The sequence below is a fragment of the Leptonychotes weddellii genome, chromosome 3 (genome assembly GCF_054177405.1).
Source record: "Leptonychotes weddellii isolate Sample4059 chromosome 3, ASM5417740v2, whole genome shotgun sequence".
NCBI classification, from domain to species: domain Eukaryota; kingdom Metazoa; phylum Chordata; class Mammalia; order Carnivora; family Phocidae; genus Leptonychotes; species Leptonychotes weddellii.
In genome coordinates this window covers 85,523,906-85,550,770 of record NC_138371.1, presented here as the reverse complement: position 1 = coordinate 85,550,770, position 26,865 = coordinate 85,523,906, and the positions used below count along the sequence as shown (strand labels likewise).

The 26,865-nt window shown below is 47.7% G+C and overlaps 1 protein-coding gene across 1 annotated transcript in view; it reads right to left on the bottom strand.

Annotated features, from left to right (window-relative positions):
* The window catches only part of LCT (lactase), a 52,765-nt gene that overhangs the window by 5,885 nt on the left and 20,015 nt on the right, over positions 1–26,865 (bottom strand). The window contains exons 6-15 of the mRNA XM_081814539.1: positions 23,299–24,010; positions 19,418–20,063; positions 15,086–16,636; positions 14,196–14,464; positions 10,206–10,496; positions 8,278–8,476; positions 6,836–7,038; positions 4,713–4,822; positions 2,220–2,354; positions 127–350 (exon numbers count right to left, since the gene is read on the bottom strand). Coding sequence (XP_081670665.1) covers positions 127–350; positions 2,220–2,354; positions 4,713–4,822; positions 6,836–7,038; positions 8,278–8,476; positions 10,206–10,496; positions 14,196–14,464; positions 15,086–16,636; positions 19,418–20,063; positions 23,299–24,010 — 4,340 coding nt within the window. The remainder of the gene's footprint in view (positions 1–126; positions 351–2,219; positions 2,355–4,712; positions 4,823–6,835; positions 7,039–8,277; positions 8,477–10,205; positions 10,497–14,195; positions 14,465–15,085; positions 16,637–19,417; positions 20,064–23,298; positions 24,011–26,865) is intronic.

The window sequence follows — 26,865 nt, the reverse complement described above, 5'->3', positions numbered from 1 at the left end:
GGAGTGAGAAGCCGCCTTTTTCTCATGATGGGGTCTCGTGGATGCAGTATTCCCCTAACTGGAGACGTTAGCAGGTGTTTCCAGTGGTGAAAGGTGCACATGGAGGAAGGGATGGGCCTTCCCTACCTTTGAGGGCTTCATTGATGTAACTGCGGAGGTAGTAGATCCTTAGGGTGTCATTGAGGTCTGTTTCTCCCCGTTGGGACACTCCATTCTCTGTTACATAAATTGGGGGGTTGTTGTACTCCTCCTTTAACCAGTTCAGTATCTTCCTGAAGCCAAAAGGTGTTATCTTCAGCCAGAAGGAACCAGAGTCAGGCCAGGAGCGATCTGTAATGGAGGCAACTCCCCTACACAGGTTCAAACACGAGAGCTTAGGTCTCAGTCTGTAAATCCCAAGAGGCCCTTTGCACAAAACACGAAGCAGGATTTATACTAGGCAAAGCCTTAGGTTTAGTCTAGACTTGACAGTCATAACTAACCGCAGAAGAGTCAGGTTGCCTCACGTTCTCCTCTTTTCATTAGTTCTAGTCGTACTGCTCATTGCTGGTGTAGCTGTGACAGGCCACCTGAGCTCTCTGTTTGCACCTCTACAGATGAATGGCTTTACTCATGGACTGAACCATGAAAGGCTGTGAAAGGGTCTGGGATTCCCTGATCACAGCCTCCAATAGGATCTGAGTGCTGTGTCAGGAGAGAGAATGGGCTTCCCTGCGTCAGTGACATCTAGTCACCACAGGTGTGGCCACAGGCACCCATGGTTGGGGCCCCCATTTGGTGAGGGCAGGCAGCAGATAGGCTGGGACCTGCTTTAAGTGCCCAAGACCCTGCCTCTCTCCAGTGATGGACCAGGAGAGGGCAACAGCTTGTGCCAAAGCAGCACCTGCTGGGGGAAGCACAAAAACTTGAACGTCTCCAGAATCACACTTTTTTTTTTTAATTTTGCCTAACCTACAGTGCAATATTGGTTTCCAGAGTAGAATTCAGTGATTCGTCACTTACATAAAATACCCAGTGCTCATCACCACAAGTGCCCTCCTTAAAACCTGTCACTCATGCAGCCCATCCCCACCCACCTCCCTCCACCAGCCCTCAGTTTGTTCTCTATTAAGAGTCTCCTATGGTTTGTTTCCCTCTCTCCTTTCTTCTCCCCTTCCCATATGTTCTCTGTTTTCCTTCTTAAATTTCACATATGAGTGAGATGACATGGTATTTGTCTTTCTCTGCAGAGTCATACATTTCAAATAAGGACGAATTATTTAGATCTTAATGTCCAAATCCTTCAGAAAAAAAAAAAAATACACTCTTATCAGTAACTGAATTTATCTTTCTCAGCTGAACTGGACCCAGAACATTTTCTAAGTTTGAACACAGGTCACGGGGAGACAGTGCAAGGAACCATGAGGCAGCAAGAGTCCAGTGAGTGCTCGGACAGGGACCAGCAGGGGGATGTTCTCAGCCCCCTCAGCGAGTCTGACTCTGGGGTTTGCAGAATGCAGTGGGGGGGGGAGGGTAGGTGTTTGTTTTAAAAGAACCTAGACGGATTCACAGCTGATGTGGAAACATGCTCATTATAAAAGGAACAAGATAGTACATATATATACATATAATCTTGGTTTTTGGTAATATATTTTTATGTATAAATACATACTACATAAACTATACTATATATCTTACATAGTTTATATAATGTATGTCCTTACATGTTATATTGATGAAGAGAAGGAGAGGTAGTATACCCCCTACACATACACTTCTGGAATGACACCCACAAGAATTTCTATTCTTGCTTTCTGATGTTTCCACCATGAGTGCATTTGTGTAATGCAGAAATAATAGTTTCACCTTTACCCCAGAAAGGTGGGGGGGGAGGAAACACCAACCTTACTGTTACTTTGACTGAAATACATCTGATAAGTGAAACAAATTTGACAAAAGAAAAAAACCAAGGGAAGAAAAATACTTGAAGTCTTGAACATGTTTGACAAAAACTTCAAGTATGTCTGTCTCAGTGGGAAGCACTTTGGAAATGCTAGCTGGTATTACTAGCAGACTGACAGAGGTTTGATTAGGTGTCTCAGGAGTGGACTCATCTTCAAATCCCAGGATGTATGGCACCAGGAGGCAGCTTTCCTGAGGCTGTGCAGTAAGAGCTGGGCAAAGAGGCACCTTGCTGTCTTCTCCAGAGATTGTTCCAAATGCCCTGTTGGCCGACTTACCTGTCTGCATCAAAGGAAGAGATCCAAGAGGCATAGTCAAGGTTGTAGGCCAGGATGGTGGTGTAGTGATTGAACCCAAAAAAGTCATAGGTGCCATTGATCCTCCTTTTCTCACTCTCCGTGAACTCTGGGAGCCTGGATGGAAGGAGCCATGAGAAGTGGGGGGCTTGAGCATCATGCTTTGGGAAGAGAATGTCCCAGGGCAGGGTTGGGAGAGCGCTCTAACTATAGGCCTGGTGGTGATGAGGTGGGCAGCTGTCCAGAAGCAAGGAGAGGTCCCTCCAGTTGCTGCTGAAGCACCCGAGGCGAGGCTCCTCCCACCAGACCATAAACTTCCCTGCCCTTTTTTGTGACAAGACCCTCTCTCTTCTTGCGTTGGCCAAATGAAACAAGTGACTTTTATAAACCACCTCTTCAGGGCCATACAGACATTATGTACACACATGTCCATATCCACAGATACATTTTTGTTTACTTCAAAAATTGACATGCAACTTCAGAGGTTTACCATCTATGATAGATTTTGAAATCAAGAACATGTCAGAGATACATCCCTTGAGACTAATCCTTCATGGTCACCAGGTTTTAATATCATTTTTATTTCCATAATCTGCCCTTTCTAAGGTACTTTTTTCTGTTGTGGTTTGTTTAGGCTTGCCTCTTTTCTCCAAAGTCCATCCTTATAATAGGGGAAATATTTTTTAAAATTTATTGAACTTTTGAGATTTGGACTTTTATGCTCATATGATTTTACTACACTTTTTTTTTCTTTTCTTAAACCTCTTGTGGAGCATTTTCCACGTGTAGTCTAAGTGAGGCTTTTCTACTGAACGTGACTGACAGGCACTTGGGGGCAGCACTTACAGGTTCTGCAGCCACATCTGATGGCATGTGTGTCCTGACAGGGAACCCCTGGGGCTGCTAGTTTAGGCTTGCTTAGAGATGACCCTGCTTGGGCAGCTGACACTTTCATTTTGATTGAGATTTTTGCTGCCATTCACCTGGTGGATCAAAGCCTTCCCCCACTGGGGTTTCTGAAATGCTGGGAGAAAACTAAAGCCCAAACCCCTCACGCCCCTCACTCTCCTGCCCAGAAGCTACTAGCAGTAGCTCCTTAGGGCTTGTGGCATCAAGGCTGAGCCCCTGTGCCTGGCACCCCCACCCCCAAGCCACTGGGCCAGTCCTCCCAACCCTCAATTGCAGGTATCCCGCTCATTCCCACCAGGCCACGCTCACGCCCTTCCCCTCAGTTGGAATGCCCTCTGCTCTCCCACACTTCATTGTCAAGGCCCAGCTTAACTGAAGTCCCACCTTGTCCATGAAGTCTCCTGGTTCTACTCAGCCCACCCTCATCTCATCTTCTGAGTTTTGTTTGTATGGAGAAATTCAGGAGAGAACTTTAGTGGTAAAGTTACTCTCTTCCCAGCTGGCGTGTCGGCAGCTTGAGGAGCCAGACTTGGAAGCCTCCCCTTACGTGGACTTTACTGGACGTGGCCCTGACCTGGGCACACGGAGGTGCTCAGCAGAGTTGTGTCGGTGGACTAGAGTGCCAACTTGCTTGGTGGAGACCAGAGTTGGCAGATCAGACCTTGACGCACAGTCTGCCCCACAGGACTTGCCCCAACCAGGGCAGGAGTGTGTTGTAAGGATGGGGACTGGAGTATTGAACCTGCACAGCTGGGCTACATAAGGGAAAGACTCGCCGGCTATGTTAGGAATTCATACCTTTGGAATTCCTTTTATCCTTGAGGCCCTGCTCATGGAGGGGAGGGTCAGGTCACTCTGTCCCCTTCCGCACACCTCACCTCTAATCCTAGCCAGATGACTCTTAAACTTAGAGTGTGGGCCCTGGAGTTAGCTTGGTTTCAAATCCCGACTCTTGTCACTTCAGTAGCTGGGTAATCTTGCCATAATCTTTGTGCCTCAGTTTATTCCTCCTTAAATAGGACTAAGAGTGCCACTGGAAGATGGATAAATGCTAGGTGTCATTGCTATTACTCCCTTGACAGGAAGAGGAGTGGGCCCTAAGTAGGACTGCTTTGGTGCAACCATCGCCTCCTACAGGCCAAATGACAAAAAGCACATGCCTGGCAGTCACCCACTCCTACCCACATTCACTCATAAGGTGGTGATGATAATAGTAAATAGGATGAGCTGGGGAATTTGTCCCTGCTGGAGGTGGTGGGTTACTAAGAAGTGGGTGCCCTTGAGACATATTTCCTGGCTGTTCTACAGAGAATAACCGCATCTACCTTTTGTCAAACACATAGCAAGGCCCTGTCCTCGGCTGAGAGCTTCACATACACAATCATGTTCAGTCTCCCCAGCAAGCAGGGAAGCTCAGAATACAGTAACTTGCCTAAGACAGGCCTCTCTGACCCCAACGGCCACACATTTACCACTGAGCTGTCTACCAGGAGCCTCAGTTTGGTATCACAGACCAGACTTCCTCCTGACCTCTCCCTGGCTGAGCACTTGGGCACCAGGACCTACCGAGACTTGCTGAGGCCTGCAGCCAAGCTCCTGTCACGGATCCGTGTCTTCATCACCTCGTTGTAATCGCCATTCTTGAAAATAGGATGTGCAAACCAGCCTCCCATAAACTGTAGGTGGGGTGGGGGTGACAACCTGGGCATTAACAGGGGGTCACACTAGGAGACAGCAGCTTTCCTGCTCACAAGTCACTCAGAACCCACCCCTTCCTTCCAGCACCTCCCTTCCCCACCCCGTCTTAAACTTGCATCTCCTCTGCAGCTGTTTGCATGTTCCAGCTTAAATGCCCACAGGTCTTCCCACATGCTACCCTCTCCTTGCGGAGATTCTCAACCCCTGCAGCTCAAAAGGAGATGAACTGCACTGAGCACTGCCTCAGGACTCAATAGATGCTGCCTGGCTGCCCTTGGCAGGGTCCTGCAGAAGAGCAGGAGAGACTAGAAGCTTCTAGGCCGTGGATTTCCTCTTATCACAGAGCAGGCCCTTCTCCATCATCCTGCCCTAAGGATCAACCAGAACGGCTCTGGGGAGGGCTGAGTTGCAAGGATTTCCTGGCTGCCCAAGGCCAAAAGTTCCCTGGGGAACTTTTCAACCTATTTTCTTGAATGGGGTCTAGACCATCCTTACCCTTAGGGGAGATATGTGGCACCCAAATGCTATGATGCTGGGGTCCTGAGAGGCTGCTTCGGTCTCTCCCCATCCCCTTACCTGCTGGCTGATGCCTTAAATGTGGGGTAAGAGCAGCCTTCCATTCTCAGAGAGGCAGCTTTGGAACACACACACCCTGGCAAAAGAGGCTTTGGCGCACTCGAGGTAACAAAGTGTTCCTTTCTGTGGAAGCTGATTTTAGGGTATGTATCATGATCCTGGGCCGCAGTATCACAGTTGAACAGGTGGCTCAATCTAATGAGATTAGAGCCTAACATTTCCTGAGGTTTGGGGTTTTGACTTCAGGAAAATTATTGCTCTACTTTACCAGTTCTGTGAGTCTAAAATGAGAGATGCATTATTTTTGTTCCAAGACTTTTTCCCTAGCTGGCTAATAAATGGGAAAATTAAGCTCTTACTTGCATTCATTAATTTGATCGCTGTTACCAAGTTCTCTTGTGAGAAGTCTGGCAAACAAAGACCCAGGTTGTCCCCTCAGAATGCTGCTGTCTTCAGGTTCCTCCACAGAGCCAAACGGGGGTTCAGTGTGGAGAGACCCTTGCCTTTCTTTTCTGATGCTGAAACATGGGAGAGGGTGCTTTCTAACCCCATCAGAGACACGAGCAAGAATCAGGGAAAAGCTGTGCCTTGACAAAGGCCATTCTTTTCTCTCCTGATGTCAGGGGCTCACACTGAAGGAAGGATGGGCTATTTTGTTGGCACCTGCTTACTAGTGACTCTTCTATCTTTCCTTTTTTTTTTTTTTTTTAAAGAAAGATTATTTTAGAGCGTGAGCAGGGGCAGGGACAGAAGGAAGGGGGGAGAATCTTAAGCAGACTCTGTGCTGAGCACAGAACCCCATATGGGGCTAGATCTCACGACCCTGAGATCATGACCTGAGCCAAAAATCAAGAGTCAGACGCTTAACCAACCGAGCCAGCTAGGCACCCCGTGACTACTTTCTAGGAGCAAAATTCCATGACCAAAGGTGCATGTCCTTATGTTAAACTCAAAGGGGCACTAATGAATTTCACAGAATCCAAAGTCCCCCAACTCAAGGAATTCTTAGGCCGAATACATCAAATTAGATGGTGAAGTGTGACATTGCAGCCCAGCTCTATCAGCTACTATAATCAAACCAGAGATTGAAGAGATGGAATTTCTGTTACCTTCAAGCCAGTGTTGCATGCAGCAAGGACTACATGGACAAATCATTTTTAAGACTTAAAACTCAACCCCAAAGAACTCTGATCGCAGCAAACCTATGATATAGATAGGTCGCCTCTGCTTCATAGATGAGAAAACTAAGGTACAAAAATGTTTAGGTGATTTTTCCAAGCTCACGAAATCAGGTAATAGCAAAACAGGGCCTTGAACCTAAATCTTTGTTTTGCAATCTAATTCCATTTCCATTAGCTGATGACAGGAGGGAAAGACAGGCAAGAGTATTAACAATGCCCAGAGGAAACACAGACCTGAACGTATCTCCTGGCGGCCTCCACATCCTCCTGGTTGGAGGGGTCTCTGGGCTCAGCCCAGTCACTGCTGATGGTGATGGAAATCACGCCACCTTGCCTGGTGCGGTACACATCATTGTACAGATGCCAGGCCTCGGCATGAGCCTTTAGGAGGTTGTGGCCAACGATGTAGGGGGCAGTGCCAGGCCTAAAGGAGATTCCTGGAAACACAGGGATGTCAACAAAGAATGAACATGGCCAAGAATATTGCTCTCTCCCTACAGATAACTTCTATGTTTGGGAAAAAGCGTGTAGATTTTGGTATTAGGAGGAAGCGAATTCAAATCCTGGCTGTGTAACTTTGGTTTCTAGCTGGCTGTGTAACTTTGGGTAATTCAGTCTTTCAGATTCCTCCTTGGCAAAGTGAGCAATAAGAAAGTTCTTGTGAGAAGGAAATGGGAGTGTGTATGTGAAGCACCTAGCAGCACTGTGTCTGGTGAGAAGATGGTAAATGTTGGTTTCTGTAACATTCTCCCAAAGAGTGGCTCCTACAGATCGGGCCAGGTACCCAGCAGAGTATGTGCCTTGGGAGTGGACATCCTGGAACTCTGTGGGGACCTACAGTGGAAGTAAGGGTTGGAGAATTCGGCTGATGAAAGCCGATAAGAGATTCCTTGAGAGCAAATGTCGTGAGAAAGGCCACCTCTCACGTGTTAAAGGAAGTTGAAGGAATGGTAAACCAAAGCACCAACCAAGGACCAATGGGAGATAAATGTGGTAACGACTTAAGCTCAGAACTAGAGAAAAGGTGAATTGGATGGTTCTAAAGGCACAAGAACAGGTCCACAATCCCTTATTCAAAACCCTTCAGGTCTATGTGGTCTGGAAGTACAAGCGTTTTGTGTCTTAGAAAAGTAATAAGTTGCAGATAACTTTACACAGCACCCCAACCGGACCCAGGAGAGCGCTCTATAATCAAGGACCCGAATGTGGCTGCAGCAGAAATGCCCACATTAAGTGGGATAATGTCTGTAAGCAGCCTCGTATTGGTTCAAGTCAGGATGAGCTCAGGTGAGCCGAATCAGTTCTTGGAAACTTGGGTTTTGAAGTTGCAGAAAACACACTGTGGACCTGTACAGTCTGATGGCCTGTCCTTTCCTACATCAATTAGTCCCTGTCTCTGATCTCAGGAAGCTTTCCATCTGAGGCAGGGCAAAAAAAGCACAAAGAAATGAAGCCATTTGGAGGTACTGACCTGTAAAATCCATGTTTAGCAAAAAGTGGTGTCAGAAGGGGAAACCTGCTGTGTGTCAGGCAGCCTTGAACAAGAGCAGGGATTCAGAGGCAGCACCACTGAGCTTTCTTGGCCTCTTCTTCCAGGGCCACCTGGATTTCAAGTTTTGGTGGGGCTAAGAATGCCATGCTCCAGAGAGCTGGCAAGTTGAGCCTGGGACCCTCACCTGGAGCTGATGTCCCGTAGCCGTAGCCCTGGTTAGCGATGACAAAGGGCTCGTTCAGGGTGATCCAAAACTTCACCTTGTCCCCAAGCCTCTGGAAGAGCACCTCTGCATACTCTTTAAACCGCTGCACAATGGTCTCATTCTCCCAGCCTCCAACATCCTGGAGTGCCTGTGGCAGATCCCAGTGGTACATGGTCACCTGTGGAGAAAGCAAGATCAGCATCTCCATCCAGAGTGCTCCAACCACAGTAGAGAAGGAATGAGAAGACAAAACAGTTCAAAGGTTCTTTGGTGGGATGGGGAGGGCAGCAGTGTTGAAGTGTGAGAGAATCAACATCTGGGTCGGAGAAGACTGGGTTTGAGTCCCGGCTCTGCCACCTGCCCGCTGTGTGACCTTGGCTCAGGCACTGAGACCTGCACATCATGGAGTCGTGGTGGGGCCAGGGATCCTCACCACTAGTGCTTCAGAACCTCCCTGCGTAGACCATGCTGAGCGTCTGAGGCACTGAGGCTCCGGGAGAGTGGAAGTGTTTCCCTTATAAAGGGACACCCCCGAGAACATCATCCAGTGTGTCTGCATGTTCTTCCTGTGCAGCTGGGAACCCTTTGCTGGAGACGGCCCCCCTGGCCATGTCCATGTGGCCTTCCCCTTGATGCCCTCACACACCCCATCTTGGCTAAGCGGGGTCTCCACTGTCCTCGGTCTGCACGGGGCCTGCTAACCATCTTCAGCCCAGACGCAGTCTCTCCCTTTGCCTGGCATGCCTTCCCCTGCCCACATATCCATCCAGATTCTCCTCTCTATTCAAGCCCCACACCGCCCTAGCGCCTTTGCTTTCCGCCACGGCTCGGTGCCCTCAAAGGCTCTACTGTCCTTGGCCCTGAGCTGCCTGCTCTCTGATGGTGTTCAGAATTGTGTGTGATGAATTTCATTGTCCACTCAGACCCTGGGTCCCACAGGGCAGCCACTGGCCATGTTTTCTCTCCGCATTCATGGTAATAAGTGCTGCATGGCTAGTTAGCTCCTGCCATGGTATCAGTATGGGCAAAGAAGTCCAGATAGCACTTTATTTGGGGCGGGGTGGGGTGGGGGAGTTGTAACCGTGGGGATTACAGTCTGGCTGCAGTATGTAATCTCAGCCATACAGCAGAGGAAATGCAGAGCTTCGTAGAAGGTGCCCTCCACCGCTTTACCACACGTGCCCAGGGCAAGAGGCAAAGCGTCCTTAGGCTCCCAAGTAAAACTTTAAAATTTTGGTGAGATCCAAGTAAGCTCACAAGTGAGCTTCTGTATCATTATTCATAATAACTCTGAGCTGAAAACCACGTGCCCTTTTGCCCCAGTAATTCTGCTCCTAGGACCACAGCCTACAGATAAATTTACAGCCAGGTGACTCACTGTACTACTGGTTAAAATGGCAAAAGACTGGAAAAGTCACAGGGAAGAGTGTTGATAAAAAGGAAAAGTAGTTCTAGAGGTAAGGAACAAACAGAATTCCACATAACTTAAAAAAAAAAATCGACAAGGAAACTAGATACAGATATGGAAATATGGGTCAGAAATACTGTTAAAAAAAAGCAAGTACCAAACTGCATGTATGTGAGAGTTATGAAAAAAGAGGGAGAAAGGAGCAGACGTGCACACATGTATACGTCTCCTGGCTAATCGATGCAAAAGGAGGCCATGAGAACCTAGCCAACTTGACTGCCTTCTTTAAGCCAGGGAACTGGATGGCTGGGGGTCAGAGATTGCAGGCAAATCTTCATTGTGGACTCTTACACCTTTAAAATTCTGTGCCATGTGAATTTATTGACAGTTCAAAACCTGAATCTGAAAAGAGCATTTTGTGTATGGAACAAAGAGCCCCCTGGCCCAACCGGCTCCCACACGTGGACTGGACCAGAGCCCGGCCGGGGCCCGACCTCACCTGGGGCTTGATGTCGGCGGCCAGCAGCGCGTCAATGAGCCGCACGTAGTAGTTGAGACCCGCTTCGTTGATGTACTTGGTGGTTCCATCCGGGAGGATGCGCGACCAGGCAACAGAGAAGCGATAGTGGGACACACCCAGGTTCTGCAGGGCGACCACGTCCTCAGCAATCTTGTGGTAACTGTCACAGGCCACATCGCCGGTGTCGTCGTTGCCAACCCTCAGTGGTGTGTGAGAAAACGTGTCCCAAATACTGAGTCCTTTGCCATCTGCTCTCCATGCGCCTTCAATCTCAAGGTGACAAGACATGGTCTAGTTAAGTGCTGCAGTCAAGCCCCCCCAAGTTCCTGTCAACAGGGGTGTTGCGAGTCAGGACGCAAGGCAGAGTCACCTCCTCTGGGAAACTTCTCTGGCCACCCTCTGATTTCTGAGCTCCTGCAGCCTTCCGTACATGCTGTCTGTCCACCCCAGCACTGTCACTCTGCGTCACGCAGTTGCGGGAGCGCTGACGGACCTCCCTAGGGGCTTTCGTCTGGGTGTCCCAGCGCTCAACACAGCAGAGTCTGGTGTATGGCAGGTGCTCACTAGAAGTCAGAATGAACAATGCCACATGCCTCCAGTCCCCGTCAAGGTCAAACAAATACCAGTGGTGCCACTGTGGAGGCAGAATTTCTAATTTCTAACCCGTGTCATGGTTTCTGTGCCTCCTTTCTCTCCTCCCACCTACCTTATAGGGAAAGTGACCATAAGCCACTGGGCAAACGCCTACTTAGAGACTTAGGTAATGGGACAGGTACAAGTTCTGTAATTTACTTTTTTTTTAAATTGCTTTATTTTGGAGACAGAGCAAGCATGCACGAGCTGGGGTGGGGGGCAGGGGCAGAAAGAGAGGGAAAGAGAGAATCCCAAGTAGACTCCCCACCAAGCAAGGAGCCTGATGCGGGGCTCGATCCCACAACCCTGCCATCACCACCTGAGCCGAAATCAAGAGTCGGACACTTCGCTGACTGAGCCACCCAGGCGCCCCTACTTTACTTTAAAGCACTACAGCACATGTGCTATGATGTTATGTGACTGGCCGCCGCCAAGGTAGTGCTGGTATCCCAGCCAGGAACACCCGCCCAGGCCTGGCCTGCACAGCCCCCATGCGAGCGGTGGGCCCAGGGCCAGCAGGCCCGCACCAGGGCAGGAGATGGGCTTGGTGGCTGGGAGATTGGTGAATGCAGGGAGATGGAGAACATAAGTGATGAGGTTGAGGCTCTTCGGAGCTAGATTTTTCACCACTGGAGAAAGGAGATACAAATATGGGCAATGGGAAGGCTAGCATTAGGCCTATGGAGTGGGGTTGGAAGAGGAGATATCAGTATGAACTCACTGTTTTTCAATCTACATAGAGATGGGATGGATGTAGAAATACATACAAGTGCACGTGTTTGTGTGCGTGCCTGTACACACGTGTATTTCCTGGCTCTGTCTATGCGGGAGCTGAGGAATGCAGACACCCCAGTGGTGGTGAGCACACCCAGCACCTAGACCTGGGGTTCTAAATGCCCCATCCGGTAAAAGAGGCCGGGGCTCATTAGGGAAATAGATGGTTACAAGGCTGGGGCAGAAAAAGGCCCAAGATGAGCCTGGAGCATCTTGTACCAGAAAGAACTAAGAAAGTGCTCAAAGAATGATGGGCCATGTGAAAGGGACACAGGATCAGGCTAAAAGGCACCCCCCCCTCCATGGGAAAATGTGAACATCTAAATACATAACACTATTAAAAGTATAACTGATTGAATAAAATAGGACTCCATGAGACCATACTGCTGATGTACAGTTATATAGTATGAGTAAATAGGAGAAAAGTAAAAGCTTGACCCTTCTGTTGAGTGCCACCTAACAAATACAAGAGGAATGATGAAATGAGAAAAATCAGTTTGTCGGCTATCACTGTAATAACCGATTCAGGCAAAAATTATTAACAGTTGCTAGAATAGGTAAAATTTGATGAGGAACAGGTTACTTATAGGGTCTCCAAGTAGCTCCCCACAAAATACTTATCATTTATAACTATAAAAATACTAATTTTATGGTAGAGAAACCTGGAGAAGACCTTCTCATTCAAGTGATAAAATCAGTTTCATATACATATAATATCTATGTGTATGTATATACACACACAGAACATAAGGCAAATGGTAAAATTTTAACAGTTGAGGAATATGGGAAAAGGGTTTATAGGAGTCCTCTACTATTTCTGCAGCTTTTCTCTATGTTCAAAAAGATTTCCAAATAAGAGGTTTTAATAAGAATGCACGATCGGGGCGCCGGTGTGGTGCAGTTGGTTGACGCAGTCTGACTCTTGGTTTTCACTCAGGCCCTGATCTCAGGGTCGTGAGATCGAGCCCCGTGTTGGACTCATGCTCAGCGCGAAGTTTCTTTAAGACTGTCTCTCCCTCTCCTTCTGCCCTTCCCCCATACGCATGAATGCTCTCTCTCAAATAAATCAATCTAAGAAAAAAAAAAGAATGTACAATCAGGTGATATCTAATCAGGAAGCCCACACTAAAAGCACTTCTCATCTGTTCTTGATTTGTACATGACACTTTGCTAATTAGACGATCTAAGGTCACAGATGACGAGAATTGTGCCTGCTAACTGCCTGATGAATAGAAGTGGGTGCTTGCTGAAGCCAATTTAATCATTCAAGATGTGGGTTCGCTAAAAGCTTTTTAAGACACTCCTTTCCCTTGCATGGACAGGGCTTAAGAATCCTACAGGGCCTGCAGCCTGTGCCCTAGAATCAATTCCCTAACCCTTCCTGTGTCCAGCTGTAAACCTGTGGGGTAGTGGCTCTCCCCCAGGGGCTATTTTGTCCCAGAAGAGACATTTAGCAATGTCCAGAAACATTTTTAGTTGTTACAAGTTGGGGAAGAATGTCCTGATGTCTAGTGGCTACAGACCAGAGAGGCTGCTAAACATCCAGCAGGGCAGAGGAAAGCCCCAAAACAAGGAATCATCCATGCCAGTGTCCATCAGGCCGAACTGGGGAAACCCTGGACAGCGGGTTCTGTTGGCCTGAAGTGAGAGTAACAGAGTATTGTCTCTGAAATCTTGGCATTTCCTCAAATGATTCTTTCATGCAAGGTGTTGGCCAGAGCACCGAAGAGGACCAAGAACTGGGGTTTCCTCCAGCCCACAGAACAGGATCCATGAACAGCTTTTGTGTTTGTACATTTACTTAATCATGTCTGGACATGGCAGAATTTGGCCTGAGACTTTGCTGTAACCTGGTAGTGCGGTCATCTGGGAGTAGCGAACCCTCACCTCCCTCCAAAACATTTTCAGCAGCTCTGGTTGTCTAGAACACACCCAAGGGCTGAGCGCATCCTGGGTCAGGTCTGCTCACAGCACTGACCCTGACCAGGTCCCACTCCCCCTACTCCTGCTTCAAAGGCAATCAGCAGAGGCAGAAGATGTAAAGCAGCAACTCCTCACTAACTGCCTGGGCAAGTCACGCTTTGCTTTTTATCTTCCATTTTTCTGGTGAAAAGCAAAACCCTTATGTTTTCTGTATCAGTGAGCTTCATTTGGCATGAATAAGCTAACACTGAGATGTGGTCAGGACATCAAAACAAGCCCAGGCCCCTGTGACAGTCATTCTGAGCCAACTGCCTGCTCGGAAGAGGCTGGGTGACAAATAGCCCCATTCCAGCAGAGAAGCTTCCTGTTTGCACGTGTCTGCCTAAGTGTCTGTGCCCAGCTTCACTGCTCCGTTTTGCCTGCCAACACCCGTCTCAGCACAGCCCTAGAAGCTGGTCTGCCTGAATTCGGGGATGTGAAGAAGCCGGGCTGTTCAGGGAAAGGACCTCCCCGACTCCCTGCATGGTACCTGTACTTCCCTCCCACAGGTCTGTGAGAAGCCCCTGCTCTTACCTGCCCTCCCGGGGGGTGCACAGAAGGTACGCAACACATGTTGCTGAACGGCCCCGGACTTCTCACCTGATAGGCGGCGGAAGCCGCACTCCATATGAAGCCCTCGGGAAAATGTCCATAGAGAAACTCATCTTCCCTGGGCTGTGGCATGCCGTTGTTGGTGATGACCTCCGTGTAGTACCTGGCCGAGGCTCTGGCTGTGCGAGGCCTGTTTGTGTTATTGAAATCGACATGGTACAGTCCAAACTTGACTGTGTAGCCATTCAGCCACTCAAAGTTGTCCATCAGAGACCATGCAGAATAGCCTCGAAGGTCTACACCATCCAGTCTGTAGGCTGGGAACATCCCAAAGGGAGCAGAGAAGAGCTTTACACCAGGAGGGTGAGGTTCCCCAGGAAGCCTAGCCAAGACTGGCCCCTCATTCAAGACAGTAGTCCTAAACCATTACCTCCTACACACAAGTAATGTATGCCCAGATAGACATATCACCTTGTCTTTTTTGCCAGCACTGATGCCCTCACAGCAATAATTAATGACCGATCTTTGCAAAATCAAATTCTTTTGTTGGGGTAAAGGGACATGCCTCAAATCAACAGTCTTAGCCCACTTTAGAAGTTAAACATACAAATGTGAATTAGAGAAGAGTTTCTTGTTCTGGGGTGCATGGAACTCACCAGAATATAAGCTCCATGTTATCTTTTTGTTCACTGCACTTAGAATAGAACTTGTCCCATAGCAGTTGCTCAGTAAGGAATGGATGGACCCATGAAAATACTCTTTATTTGTGGGAAGATGACCGTAGCTTTTTTTCAGATTTCTGAAGGGATATGTAACCCCAGATAGGAAAAGAATTATGGAGTTAGGGCCTAAGAGAGACTTGTTGATGGTTTGGAATCCACTCTGCCAAACTATGGATGCTGGAAGATTCTGTAGAGGGGACATGAATGCTCACATACCTTTCAAAGCTTCATTGATGTAGGTTTTGTGGTAAAATATCCTATCGGTATCTTCCACTTTCGGATTACTCAGCCCCACTCCGTTTTCAGTGATGTAAATGGGGATGTCCCCATACTCTTCCTTGATCCAGTTGAGCAGTCTTCGCGTCCCCCAGGGCGCAGCTCTGTTCATTGCTGTGGAAGGCCATGAAGAGTCCTCCTCCTCGGTTTTCTCCTGGTCATCTTCATAGGAGGGTGGGTTTAACCTGGGCGTTTTGTGCTGCACAATTCTGGAGTAGTAGGTGTTGAGGCAGAACACGTCGGCTGTAGCCCTGATGTACCTCTTCTCTTCCTCAGTGAAGCTGGGCAGGCGAGAGGTGGCTAAGTGTTGAAGTTCACTCCTATTCCCCACTTTCCACTTCATGGCATCGGGATAGTCTCCATTTCGGAAAATGGGGTGGGCGAACCAGCCCAGTGAGAACTGCAGTGATCGGTCAGCTGCCTCCACGTCCCTCAGGATCTCCGGTGACTTGGGCTCTGCCCAGTGTGTACTGAGGCTCAAAGAGATGACCCCCTTCTGTTCCTGCCTATATTTCTCATCATAAGTGTGATAGACTCTGGCATGAGCTTTGATGATTGCATGGCCAATCCTGTAAGGTGCCCAGCCTGGGTCCTTCACCTGTGGAGGAAACTCCCCTGAGCCATAACCTAACCAGGCCTGGTATGTGGGCTCATTAAAGGTCATCCAGAACTTGACTCTGTCCCCAAAGGTCTGGAAACAAAAGTCCGCATAGCTGTTAAACAACTCAATCAAGGAAGGATTTTCCCAGCCTCCAATATCCTGGAGGGCCTGGGGCAGGTCCCAGTGGAACAGTGTCACCATGGGTGAGATGTTGCTTGCCACCAAGCCATTGATCAGCCTGTTGTAATAATCAACACCATGTCTATTGATAGAACTCTTTCTCCCTGTTGGGAAAATCCGAGACCAGGAGAGAGAGAAGCGATAGGCCTTCACCTTCAAAGCTCGAAGCATATTCAGATCGGCATCCAGTTGGTTATAGCTGTCACAGGCGATGTCTCCAGTGGCGTTGTCTTTCACACTGCTCCCTGGTGTGTGGGTGAAGTTATCCCAGATGCTGGGGCCTTTGCCATCAGCATCCCAAGCTCCTTCAATCTGATAGGCTGATGAAGACACGCCCCACAGAAAGTCATCCCTGAAAGTGCCATGGTAGAACAGATCTCTTTCAAACTTGGGTTGGTTGGAGAACTTTTCCCAAACCACTTTGGCCTTGGAGGGCACATCAGATGGAAAAGCGAAGGCTCTCATTTTAGGCGGAAAGTTTGCTGTACTGGGTGGTGGCAGTCTCTTTACTACCTTGGGAAGGAAACCATTCTTTTCAATGATGCTGGTGAAAAAGTAGGCAGACTTCCTGGGAGTCCTTGGCTTGCTGCTATCATTGAAGCTGACGTGGTGCAGCCCAAACCTCTGGCTGTAACCAGAGGGGCCTTCGAAGCCATCCATGAGGGCACGAGCGATGTAAGATCGAACATCCACCAAGTCCTCCTTAACAGCTACAGAAAAAAACAAAACTCAGGATTATTTTAATGTCTCTGTTACTGATGTTGCTATTTAAAGGTTTTCCTTTTGATATGCACACTTTGGAGGGGACTTGGGTTACCCCAAAAATGCTAACCCTTTTTCCCTAGAATGAATAAAAGAAAAATTCCTAAGACCCTACAAATCATCAGGCCACATCTATGGTCATAAGTCTCAATCCAGAGGAGCATCCCTGCCTTAAAATGAATATGAGAATGTGTCCCATCTGCTATTATCAGGGCTTCTTAATTTTTTATAGAATGCATAAATATTTACAATGTACTTTTGTTTTTCCTTATGTTTAGCAATACGGACATAAAATGATCACACAGCCCATCTTTAAAAAGAGAAATAAAGCCTACAGTAAGGTATTCCCTGGTACAGTGGGTTGAATAGTGATTCCCAAAAAGATATGTCCAAATCTTAACTTCCCATACCAGTGAATGTAATCTTATTTGGAAAAAGAGTCTTTGTAGATGTAATTAAATTAAGGACCTTAAGATGAGATCATCCTACATTAACTGGGTGAGTCAGAAATCCAATGGCAAGCATCCTTAAAAGAGAAATAGAGAAGGTCCACATGAAGATGGAGGCAGAGATTGGGGTGATACAGTCACTAGCCAGGGAATGCCTGGAGCCACCAGAAGCTGGAAGAGGCAAGGAAAGAGTCTACTCTGGAGACTTTGGAGGGAGAGTGGCCCTACTGACATCTCCATTTTGGACTTCTGGCCTCCAGAAATATGAGAAAATATGAAAGAAAGAGAGAGAGAGAGAGGGAGGGAGGAAGGGAGGGAGGGGGAGAGAGAGAGAGAGAGAAAGAAAGAAAGAGAAAGAAAGAAAGAAAGAAAGAAAAGAGAGAGAGAGAGAAAGGAAGAAAAAGAAAAAGAAGAAAGTCTAGTGAGTCAACCAAAAACCAGCATCAGAGTAAAGCAATGGCTTTGGGCTCAAACTGGGAACCAGCAAAGTATTAAGCCCTATTTTTAACAGATTACACAGCCTCTCAACAAGCACTAACTGTATAAGAGGCAGGTAATTCATATATTTTGTATAGTTCATTTAATCATTCAATAAATAATTTAGTAAGCACCTACATTGTCCCAGGCTGTAATAGGCTCTGGAAACAAAGAGGAATAGAAGCCTCATAGGTTTGTGGGTATTGCTGAGACAGAAATAGAAAGGCATACTGTTTCACTCACTGGCTGTTTGGGCACATCATGTAATTTCTCTGAGCATCAGTTTTCACAATTGTTCTATGAGGATATCCGCTTACTGTGCCTGGGTGGCTCAGTCAGTTAACCGTCTTTGGCTCAGGTCATGACCCCAGGGTCCTGGGATCGAGCCCCACATCGGGCTCCCTGCTCAGTGGGGAGCCTGCTTCTCCCTCTCCCACTGCTGCTCCCCCCTGCTTGTGCTCTCTCGCTCTCCCATTCTCTATCAAATAAATAAATAAAATCTTTTAAAAAATTATTAGGGGTGCCTGGGTGGCTCAGTCGTTAAGCGTCTGCCTTCGGCTCAGGTCATGATCTCAGGGTCCTGGGATCGAGCCCCACATCGGGCTCCCTGCTCCGCGGGAAGCGTGCTTCTCCCTTTCCCACTCCCCTTGCTTGTGTTCCCTCTCTCGCTGTGTCTCTCTCTGTCAAATAAATAAAATCTTTAAAAAAAAAAAAAGATATATGCGCCCTGTTCATTGCAGCATTAGTTACAACAGTCAAATTATGGAAGCAGCCCAAATGTCTATCAAAAGATGAATGGATAAAGAAGATGTGGTATTTATATATACAATGCAGTATTACCCAACTGTAGAAAAGAATGAAATCTTACCAATTGCAACAACATGGATGGATATAGAGGGTATAACGCCAAGTGAAATAAGTCCATTAGGTAAATACAAATACCATATGATTTCATTCATATGTGGAATTTAAGAAACAAAACAAAGAATACAAGAGACAAACCAAGACTCTTAACCATAGAGAACAAACTGATGGTTACCAAAGGGGAGGGGGTGTGGGGATGGGTGAAATAGGTGAAGGAGATTATGAGTACATTTATCATGAGGAGCACTATGTATAGAATTGTCAGATCACTATATTGTATACATAAAACCAATATAACACTGTATGTTAACTATACTGGAATTAAAATTTTAAAAAATTTTAGAAGACATACATACAAAAGAATGACTCTGTAGATATGAATTAATTGGATCAAAGTGAATGGTGTGGAATGTAGGCGTCATAGTTAAAGAAGATGGAGAGGAATGTGGCCAGAACAATGAGGGAAGATTTAATGGGTTGGAGTCCCATCTTATAATGCCATTGTCATCCTATATTGTAATTTTCTGTGTTCCTCAGTAGACTCTGAGTGTCCTATGGGAAAAGATGATATTTGTTCACTATTTAACCCCTATAGTCTTGTGCAATGTGTGGCACATAATAGGCCATAATACGTTTTTATTAAATGAATGCATTAAAAGATGATGAGTCTTGGTCAGTGGATAAGACTCAGATGGGCAGAATGTAGAAGGCATTATAGGGAATAAGAACATAGGAACAAAGACTTGAGGCTTCTGGGGGAGACAGGAGGGTAATGTTCAGGATTCATGATATTACTACTAGTACTACTTTTGGCTTCATTTTCCTGGAAGACTGTCTTTGTCTCATTAAACAAAACTCTGAAGACTTGGAGAAATACCAAGTACCAAGTACCAAGAAGTACCAAGAAGTTCCAATCACCAGCATATCCACCATTCTTACCCTTGAGCACCTCGTTGATATATTTTTTGAAGTAGTCTACTCTCAAGGAATCTTCAAAGAGATCTTCGGTCTCCCCTGTGGGCATGCCATTCCCAGCCAGGTAGATTGGAACTGTTCCTCTTGTATATTCCAAATATGCAAACTGCAACAGTCTCCTTATACCCCAGGGCACCACATAAATCCAAGGGGATGAGGTCTGGGGCCAAGCAGGGTCCACATGTTGGGAGAAGCCTCCAATGGTATCATAGCTGGGGATGCAGGAATCTTCTTGGGCCTTGCTGATAAGGCGGGAGGTATAATGAGACAGACCCAGAAAATCAGCGGAGCCTTTGAGGAGCTGCTTCTCTGCCTCGGTGAACTCAGGGAGCTGGGCCACAGGACTGGGGCACTGTTGGTTCATCTGTTGGATCTGGGCCTTCAGGGCAGCAGGGTAGTCTCCATCCACAAAGATGGGGTGTGCAAACCAGCCCAGCATGAAGTGCAAGAAGCGTTCAGAGGCTCTGAGGTCCTCAGGCCTCTCTGGAGACAGAGGTTCTGCCCAGTCTGAGTTCAACACAATGCCCACGCGTCCCTGCTGCCGTGGACGATAGTGGCTATTATAGTGGTGCCAAACTCTGGCATGAGCCTTGAGAACCAAGTGAGCCACCTTGTGAGGAAGAAAGAAGGAAATACAGTGCTTAATAACAACCAACAGTGAAGCCAACAACCATAAGCCAAGAGCAAGTCTACGACAACATCAACAAGTTAACACCAATGTCAATGTTACCAATGTTAATGACAACACTAACACTGAAAATGTCCACGACAATAACAAGAGTAACGTAAACAACATCAGCAAGTCATCAACAAGTTAATGCCAGTGTCAGGGGCGCCTGGGTGGCTCAGTCGTTAAGCGTCTGCCTTCGGCTCAGGTCATGATCCCAGGGTCCTGGGATTGAGCCCCACATCAGGCTCCCTGTTCAGCGGGGAGGCCTGCTTTTCCCTCTGCCCCTCCCCCTGCTTGTGTTCCCTCTCTTGCTGTCTGTAGAATAAATAAATAAAAAATCTTAAAAAAAATTAATACCGATGTCAACAAGTCAGCAGTATCAATAAGAAGTTAAGACGGATGCTAACAGTGTCAGTAAATCAACGACATGGACAATGTTGACACGGACAACACCATCAACACCAGTGCCAGCAACATCAACAATGCAGACAACAGAGTCAGTAAGTCAACGACAATGTCAACGAGTCACCACCACTGACAGGTCAACAGCAGCAGCATCAATAACCATATTTCGTAGTAAACACTGTTAATGAATTCTCTCACGAATTTCTTACAACTTTATATGGGAAGTATAATTATTATTACCACTGTACAGAGGAGGGAAACAAGATCCAGAGAGATGTAGAATGCAGGAAGTCTGACTCTAGGCCTGTACTGTCCCAAACAATGCTATTCTGCCTTTGTTCTCAGTAATCCTTATTGACTAATTCATCAACAACGAATTTGGGGGGTCATTTCAGTTGACATACAAGGGATGGGACAATTCTTTCTAACCTACCGGTCGTCCTTTCTACTTAATGAAATCTAGGAAGAAAACCCATGACCAGGAATCTCTCTGTAGACTTAACTCAAGGTCTTACAAAAGTCAACAGCTTCCTTTGGCAGAGCACCGTGGGAAAATGGGCAAAAGCGGGGTGCCTGGAGTATAACAAACCTAGATTTGAATCTTGACTTTGCCACTAACTTGCTGAGTAAACTCAAACAATCTTCTCATTCAGTTTCCTTGTCTGTAAGAAGTGGTAATTACGGATCCATTTAGGACAAAGGAAGATCATGTATATCAAGCACCAAGCAGGAAGCTGGAGTGCAGGAGGGAGCTTGCTGCAGTCTAGCTTCCTTTCCTTTTTCGTTATCATCATCTGAAGAGGACGACACTTATTTGTGAAGAATTTATTGTCAAAATATGCTCTAGGAAGTGAAACTCCTCACTGCTTCTCATGTTCCAAATGTTAGTCCTTAACTGGGTCCTCAACTCCATGGCAAACTGTGCTCCTTTCCAAAAAGCAGGAATGCTTGCCTTCTAAACCAGTCCGCGTCAGGCAGGGGGCTGAGTGGAGGATCAGACAACTAGCAGAACCAGCTACTTGTAAGAACACGGAAAAGGGTTAATGAGATGTCAGGTGAAAAATGCACACTAGGGTGATTGTGATGTGTCAGTGCAGGGTCATCAACTGTAGCAAATGTACCATGCTGGTGGGGAGGGGGTGTTGATAATGGGGGAATCTAGGGGGAGGGGCAGAGGGTATATGGGAAATCTAGGTAACTTCTGTTCAATTTTGATGTGAACTTCAAACTACTGTAAAAAAATAAAAGTCTACTTTAAAAATATGCACTAAATTGAGTGCACTCTGAGTACACTGTGAATGCAAGGGAGCCAGGACTGGATGGAAACAAGGGCAGAATTAGGAGAGACACTTTTTCTTTGAAATTTTCCCTTGATGGTATTATACTATTTTAACTAATACATAAAAGCAAGACGTGAAGGAGCAAAGTGAGGTGGACTTTCTAGGAGCCACACTTGTAGGGATAAGAAGCCAAAGGAGAAGCCTAAGGAGAAGAGATTAGGATGAGTTTTACAATGAGGAGACAAATAAAAGGTTTCAACCTTCCATTTTCCGAAATGTTCTCTCTGTGTATACGGTCACTTTGCTGAACGAGAGCAGAGTGGAAGCCTTGACTTCAGTGTTATAGGGATTTTCGGCATTTCATCAAGTCACTGATTCCGATTTTTCTAGTGCATTCTGACTGTGGACATTTTGGACTGTTCTCTAATTTTCTTTTATGTATTTGTATCATCTCCTCCAAAAAGTTTTAAATCTCAAGGACATGGGCCATGCATCCTCCTTAACACCCAGCATGGGGCACAGCAAAGACTCCTATGTCTGAACAGAACCCAAGTGCAGCAGGAGAAAGCCAGACTAAAGGTCCATCCTGGAGAAGGCTGCCAGGGGAAGCGGAGATTCTGAAGAAATATGGAAATGATGGGAAGGACCTGTATTAAGCCATTTAAATTTTTGTCTCCAGTATATACATCCCCTTCTTGTGGGAATGATACGCTGACTAGGCTCTGGAAAGCCAAACCCTTTCTCCCGCCCCACCTCTCAGCCAGCGTGTGAAGGGTAGAGCTGGGATCGGGACCCAGACCAGTGCCGGCATTCCAATCCCCTAGCCTAGACCCAGTGACCGGTTCAGGGATGGGCACGCCACCCATGCAGCAGCCCGGAGGCCCAGGCACGGGTTTGCTGGGAATGCCACAAGAGAGGCAAGCTTTCCTGCTCGTCTTGAAAGAGGGTTTCGCAGGCAGCCCAAGTAGAAAGCCAGTAGGGGGGCAAGAGAGGAAGAGAGATCGAGTACAAGTGGCAGCGTTTTGGGTCTGACCAGGCTCCACTGAGACCAGCTAAAACCCAGACTTTTCCGTTTCCTGAGCAGCCAGATTCCCTCTTTGCTTGGGTTAGCCTAGGTTTGGTTTTCCATCACCTCCACTAAGAGTCCTGGCTGACGTGGAGAACTTGCTGTGGAGCCAAGTAGACTTGGGCCCGAACTCTGGCTTCAAACGGCTGCCCGTCTACAGATGCCATCATGAAGCAGTTTCTGCTCTCCGGGCCCCCAGTTCCCTCAGCCACCAGCGCCGTTCCCCGGATGCAATGACTTTTGTAAGTGCCAGCACGGTGTCTGGACAAAACAAGGTGATTAACAATTTCCCGCGCCTTCCCTCCCCCGCTCTGGCTTTCTTGAAAGGACGGGAAGGAGAGGCCTGCTGAAGAGAAGAGAAAAGGACTTTTCTCCCAGAGCAAGGTCTCCCCCAGTGAGGCGGCCCGATGGGGCCCAGAGGTACCTTAAAAGAGGCCACCCCCGGGTCCGAGATGCCCGGCGCGTGTCGGCCAGTGCCATAGCCGGCGTAGCTCATCACCCACGGCTCGTGGAAGGTCACCCACAGCTTCACGCGGTCCCCGAAGGCGGCGAAGCAGAAAGCCGCGTAGTCCAGGAAGGCGTCCACCACGCTGTCGTTCTGCCACCCGCCGTGCTCCTGCAGCGCCCGGGGCAGGTCCCAGTGGAAGAGCGTGGCCATGGGCTGGATGCGCGCGTCCAGCAAGCTGTCCACGAGCCTGCTGTAGTAGGCGACGCCCCGGCGGCTGGGCCGGCGCCCGCGCCCGCTGGGGAAGATGCGGGACCAGGAGATGGAAAACTTGTACACCTGAGCTCCGAGGCCCCGAAGCAGGGCCACGTCGGTGTCCACCTTGTGGTAACTGTCGCTGGCCACCTCCGGCGTCGCGGCGCCCTGGGCGGCGTTCGCGCGCCCCAGTGGGTCCCAGACGCTCGGCCCTCTTCCGCCCTCGGCCCAGCCGCCTTCCACGTTAAAGGCTCCCGTGGAGACGCCCCAGAGGAAGCCTTCGGGGAACACATCCCGCAGGAACGCGTCTCTTTCGGCCCCGGACCGGCTGGCAAACGTCCCCCAGACTCTCCGGTAGGCCGAGGCCCGCGGCGGCCACACGGCCCGCTGCACCGCTGCCTGAAGGGGAGGGCCGGCCATCGGCGAGCAGGGCCCGCTGCGGGATTGGGAAGACAAGGGGACACGGGAATGACTCTGCGGGTCCTCCGCCCTGTGACGGCAACGTGTGTCATCAGTTAGGGCTCCAGGGACACGGAGTCAAAAGCCATCCGCACCAGGTTGTGGGCAGGAAGTGACTGAGGGGTGGGAAAATTACTATTATTGCCCCTCCTTAGGTACATTGTTATTGCTCCTGCAGGAGTCAAAACAGTGTGCCAAGCCTCCTGTTCCCTGTATTAGCTTGTCCTTGAGTACCGGTTTTGGTTCTGATGCCATGCTTTTTTCTTATTTATTATTTATAAAAAAAAAACCAACATAGCTAATTGGGGCCCCTCGGTGGCTCAGTGGGCTAAGCATCAGACTCGATTTCTGCTCAGGTTATGATCTCAGGGTCCTGATATCGAGCCCTGTGTTGGTTTCCTGATTAAGAGTCTCTCTCTCCCTCTGCCCCTACCCACCTCGCTCGCTCGCTCGCTCTAATTAAATAAAAACAACATAGTTAATAATAATGATGGCTTTAATTCATTCTGCCTTGATTCTGTGCTGGCCACTGTGATAAGAATGTAGGTCTCATTTAATTTTCACAAATTTATGAGATAAGTACTATAATTATGTATTCTTACCCTGCAGAAAAGGAAACGGAGACTTAGAGAAATAAGTTCTGGGCATCAGGGGACCAGCACCAATAAACCAGCTGGTACAGAAGTAGTTCAATAATTGAGCTATTGCTATAGCTCTACTGATACGCACCAGCTAAATATTAACACTAGCTCTTCCACCGAGACCTGCCCCGGGGCACTGCAGGAGCACGGTGAGTGGCAGTCCTTTCTTCATGCTGCCTGGATTATGGACATAATGGCAGGATCTCAAGCATCCATCCTGGACCATAAGGTAGAAGCAAGATAGGAGCCTTGATTCCCAGTGATTATACCTATTCTAGATTATCCATCTCCAGTCTTTTTTTTAAGATTTTATTTATTTATTCGAGAGAGAGAACCAGTGTGGGGAGAGGCAGAGGAAGAGGGAGAAGCAGACTCCCCGCTGAGTAGAGAGCCTGACATGGGGCTCCATCCCAGGACCCCAGGATCATGACCTGAGCTGAAGTCAGACGCTTAATTGAGCCACCCAGGTGCCCCCCATCTCCAGTCTTTTTAATGTAAATGAACTCCTATCTTCTTTTCTTTTTTTTTTTTTAGGATTTTATTTATTTGACAGAGAGAGACACAGCAAGAGAGGTAACACAAGCAGGGAGAGTGGGAGAGGGAGAGGGAGAAGCAGGCTTCCTGCCGAGCAGGCAGCCCGATGCGGGGCTTGATCCCAGGACCCTGGGATCATGACCTGAGCCAAAGGCAGATGCTTAACGACTGAGCCACCCAGGCGCCCCTCTTATTTTCTTTTAAATGAGAACTTCTCCTTGATCACACAGTTTGCAAATCATTGAGCAGTCTGTGGTATCACTATATTTGTGTGTAGACATTTACATATTTTTAATATTTCATATATATTCAGATAAATATATATGTGAAATAAAACAATGTAAAAATGCTATCCTGCCATGAATGCAGTCTATTTTCTATTTTATTTTTAGTCCATTTCTCTCCTTCTGTCTTTCATTCTTTTATTTTTTTTTTAAATAAAACAGTTTTTTCTAACATTTCAAAACAAACCCTAAATTGGTTTCCCAATCTCCAAGTCCTGGCCTGCAGGCTGTAAAGCACAGTTCAATAGCATGTGGCAGTTCCACCAGCAGAGGGCAACCTTGAGGAAGGGTCTGTGCAGGTGGGTGTGTTTGGTCTGGGGAAGAAAATACATGGGGTGGGGGTGGGGGGTGCAAGGAGGTACAGTACAAGAGCATCTCCTGTCCAAGGGCCATCATGTGGAGAGAGGATGACGTTTGTACTAGGTTGGCCCAGAGCACAGAACTGGTAGAAATGACAGAGACTCTGCAGAGGGGCCTCCATCCCATGGAGCAAAACCTGGGTCTTCCAAACCTAAGCACCTTCTGTTTTATGAAGCATCAACTAACACATTTGCTAAAACAGCAGTAGGGGTGAAATGATCTATAGTTATGGATTATTCATAATATATGCAGGTCTCTGGAGCACAATCAGGGACACAGGTGACACCCACTCAGTGAAGAGCCTCAGCTGCTCTGACCCAACCCTCCTGACCCTGACTGTCCTCCTGGCTTGGAGAAAATGAGGTCTTGAAGAAATAAACAGCCCCTGTCTAAAATACAATTTGCTCTAAAGGCTTTTTTTTTTTTAAGTTTAAAAATTATTTATGTAAGTAATCTCTACACCCAACATGGGGCTAGAACTCACAATCCTGAGATCAAGAATCACGTGTTCTTCTGACTGAGCCAGCAAGGTGCCCCTCAATGTACTCTAAAGGTTTTAATGCTGGGAGTCCTGGGTTTGCCTAACTTGGGAAGAGATTTAGCACACAAAGCCTCAATCCCTATGCCCAGGCCTTCCAGGTAGCCCTCCTTCAGCTGTCCCTCCCCGGCCCCCAGCTGCCTCATAGCATCCCAGATAACGCTCTTTCTCCCCTGTCTGGGGAGCAGTGCCATGTTTCCTGCCACAGTCTGGTGTCAGAGTCATTTGTGGGCCTCTCTGTCTCCCCGCTGAGGTCTAAGATCCTCAAAGGGAAAACCATGTTAATCCTGTTGGAAACCCGCCACCCGCACTTGCTCCTGCCCCCAGTGGGCTCTCCACCAATGTCCACCTGAGTGAGGACCCCTGGCTGTTAGTTTGATGTTAGCCAGCGTTGGACCTTTGCTTCAGGCCAAGGTTTAGAGGGAGAACCTTAGAGCTGGTGTCACATGACGTCTTGTGGTTTTGCAATCACTGA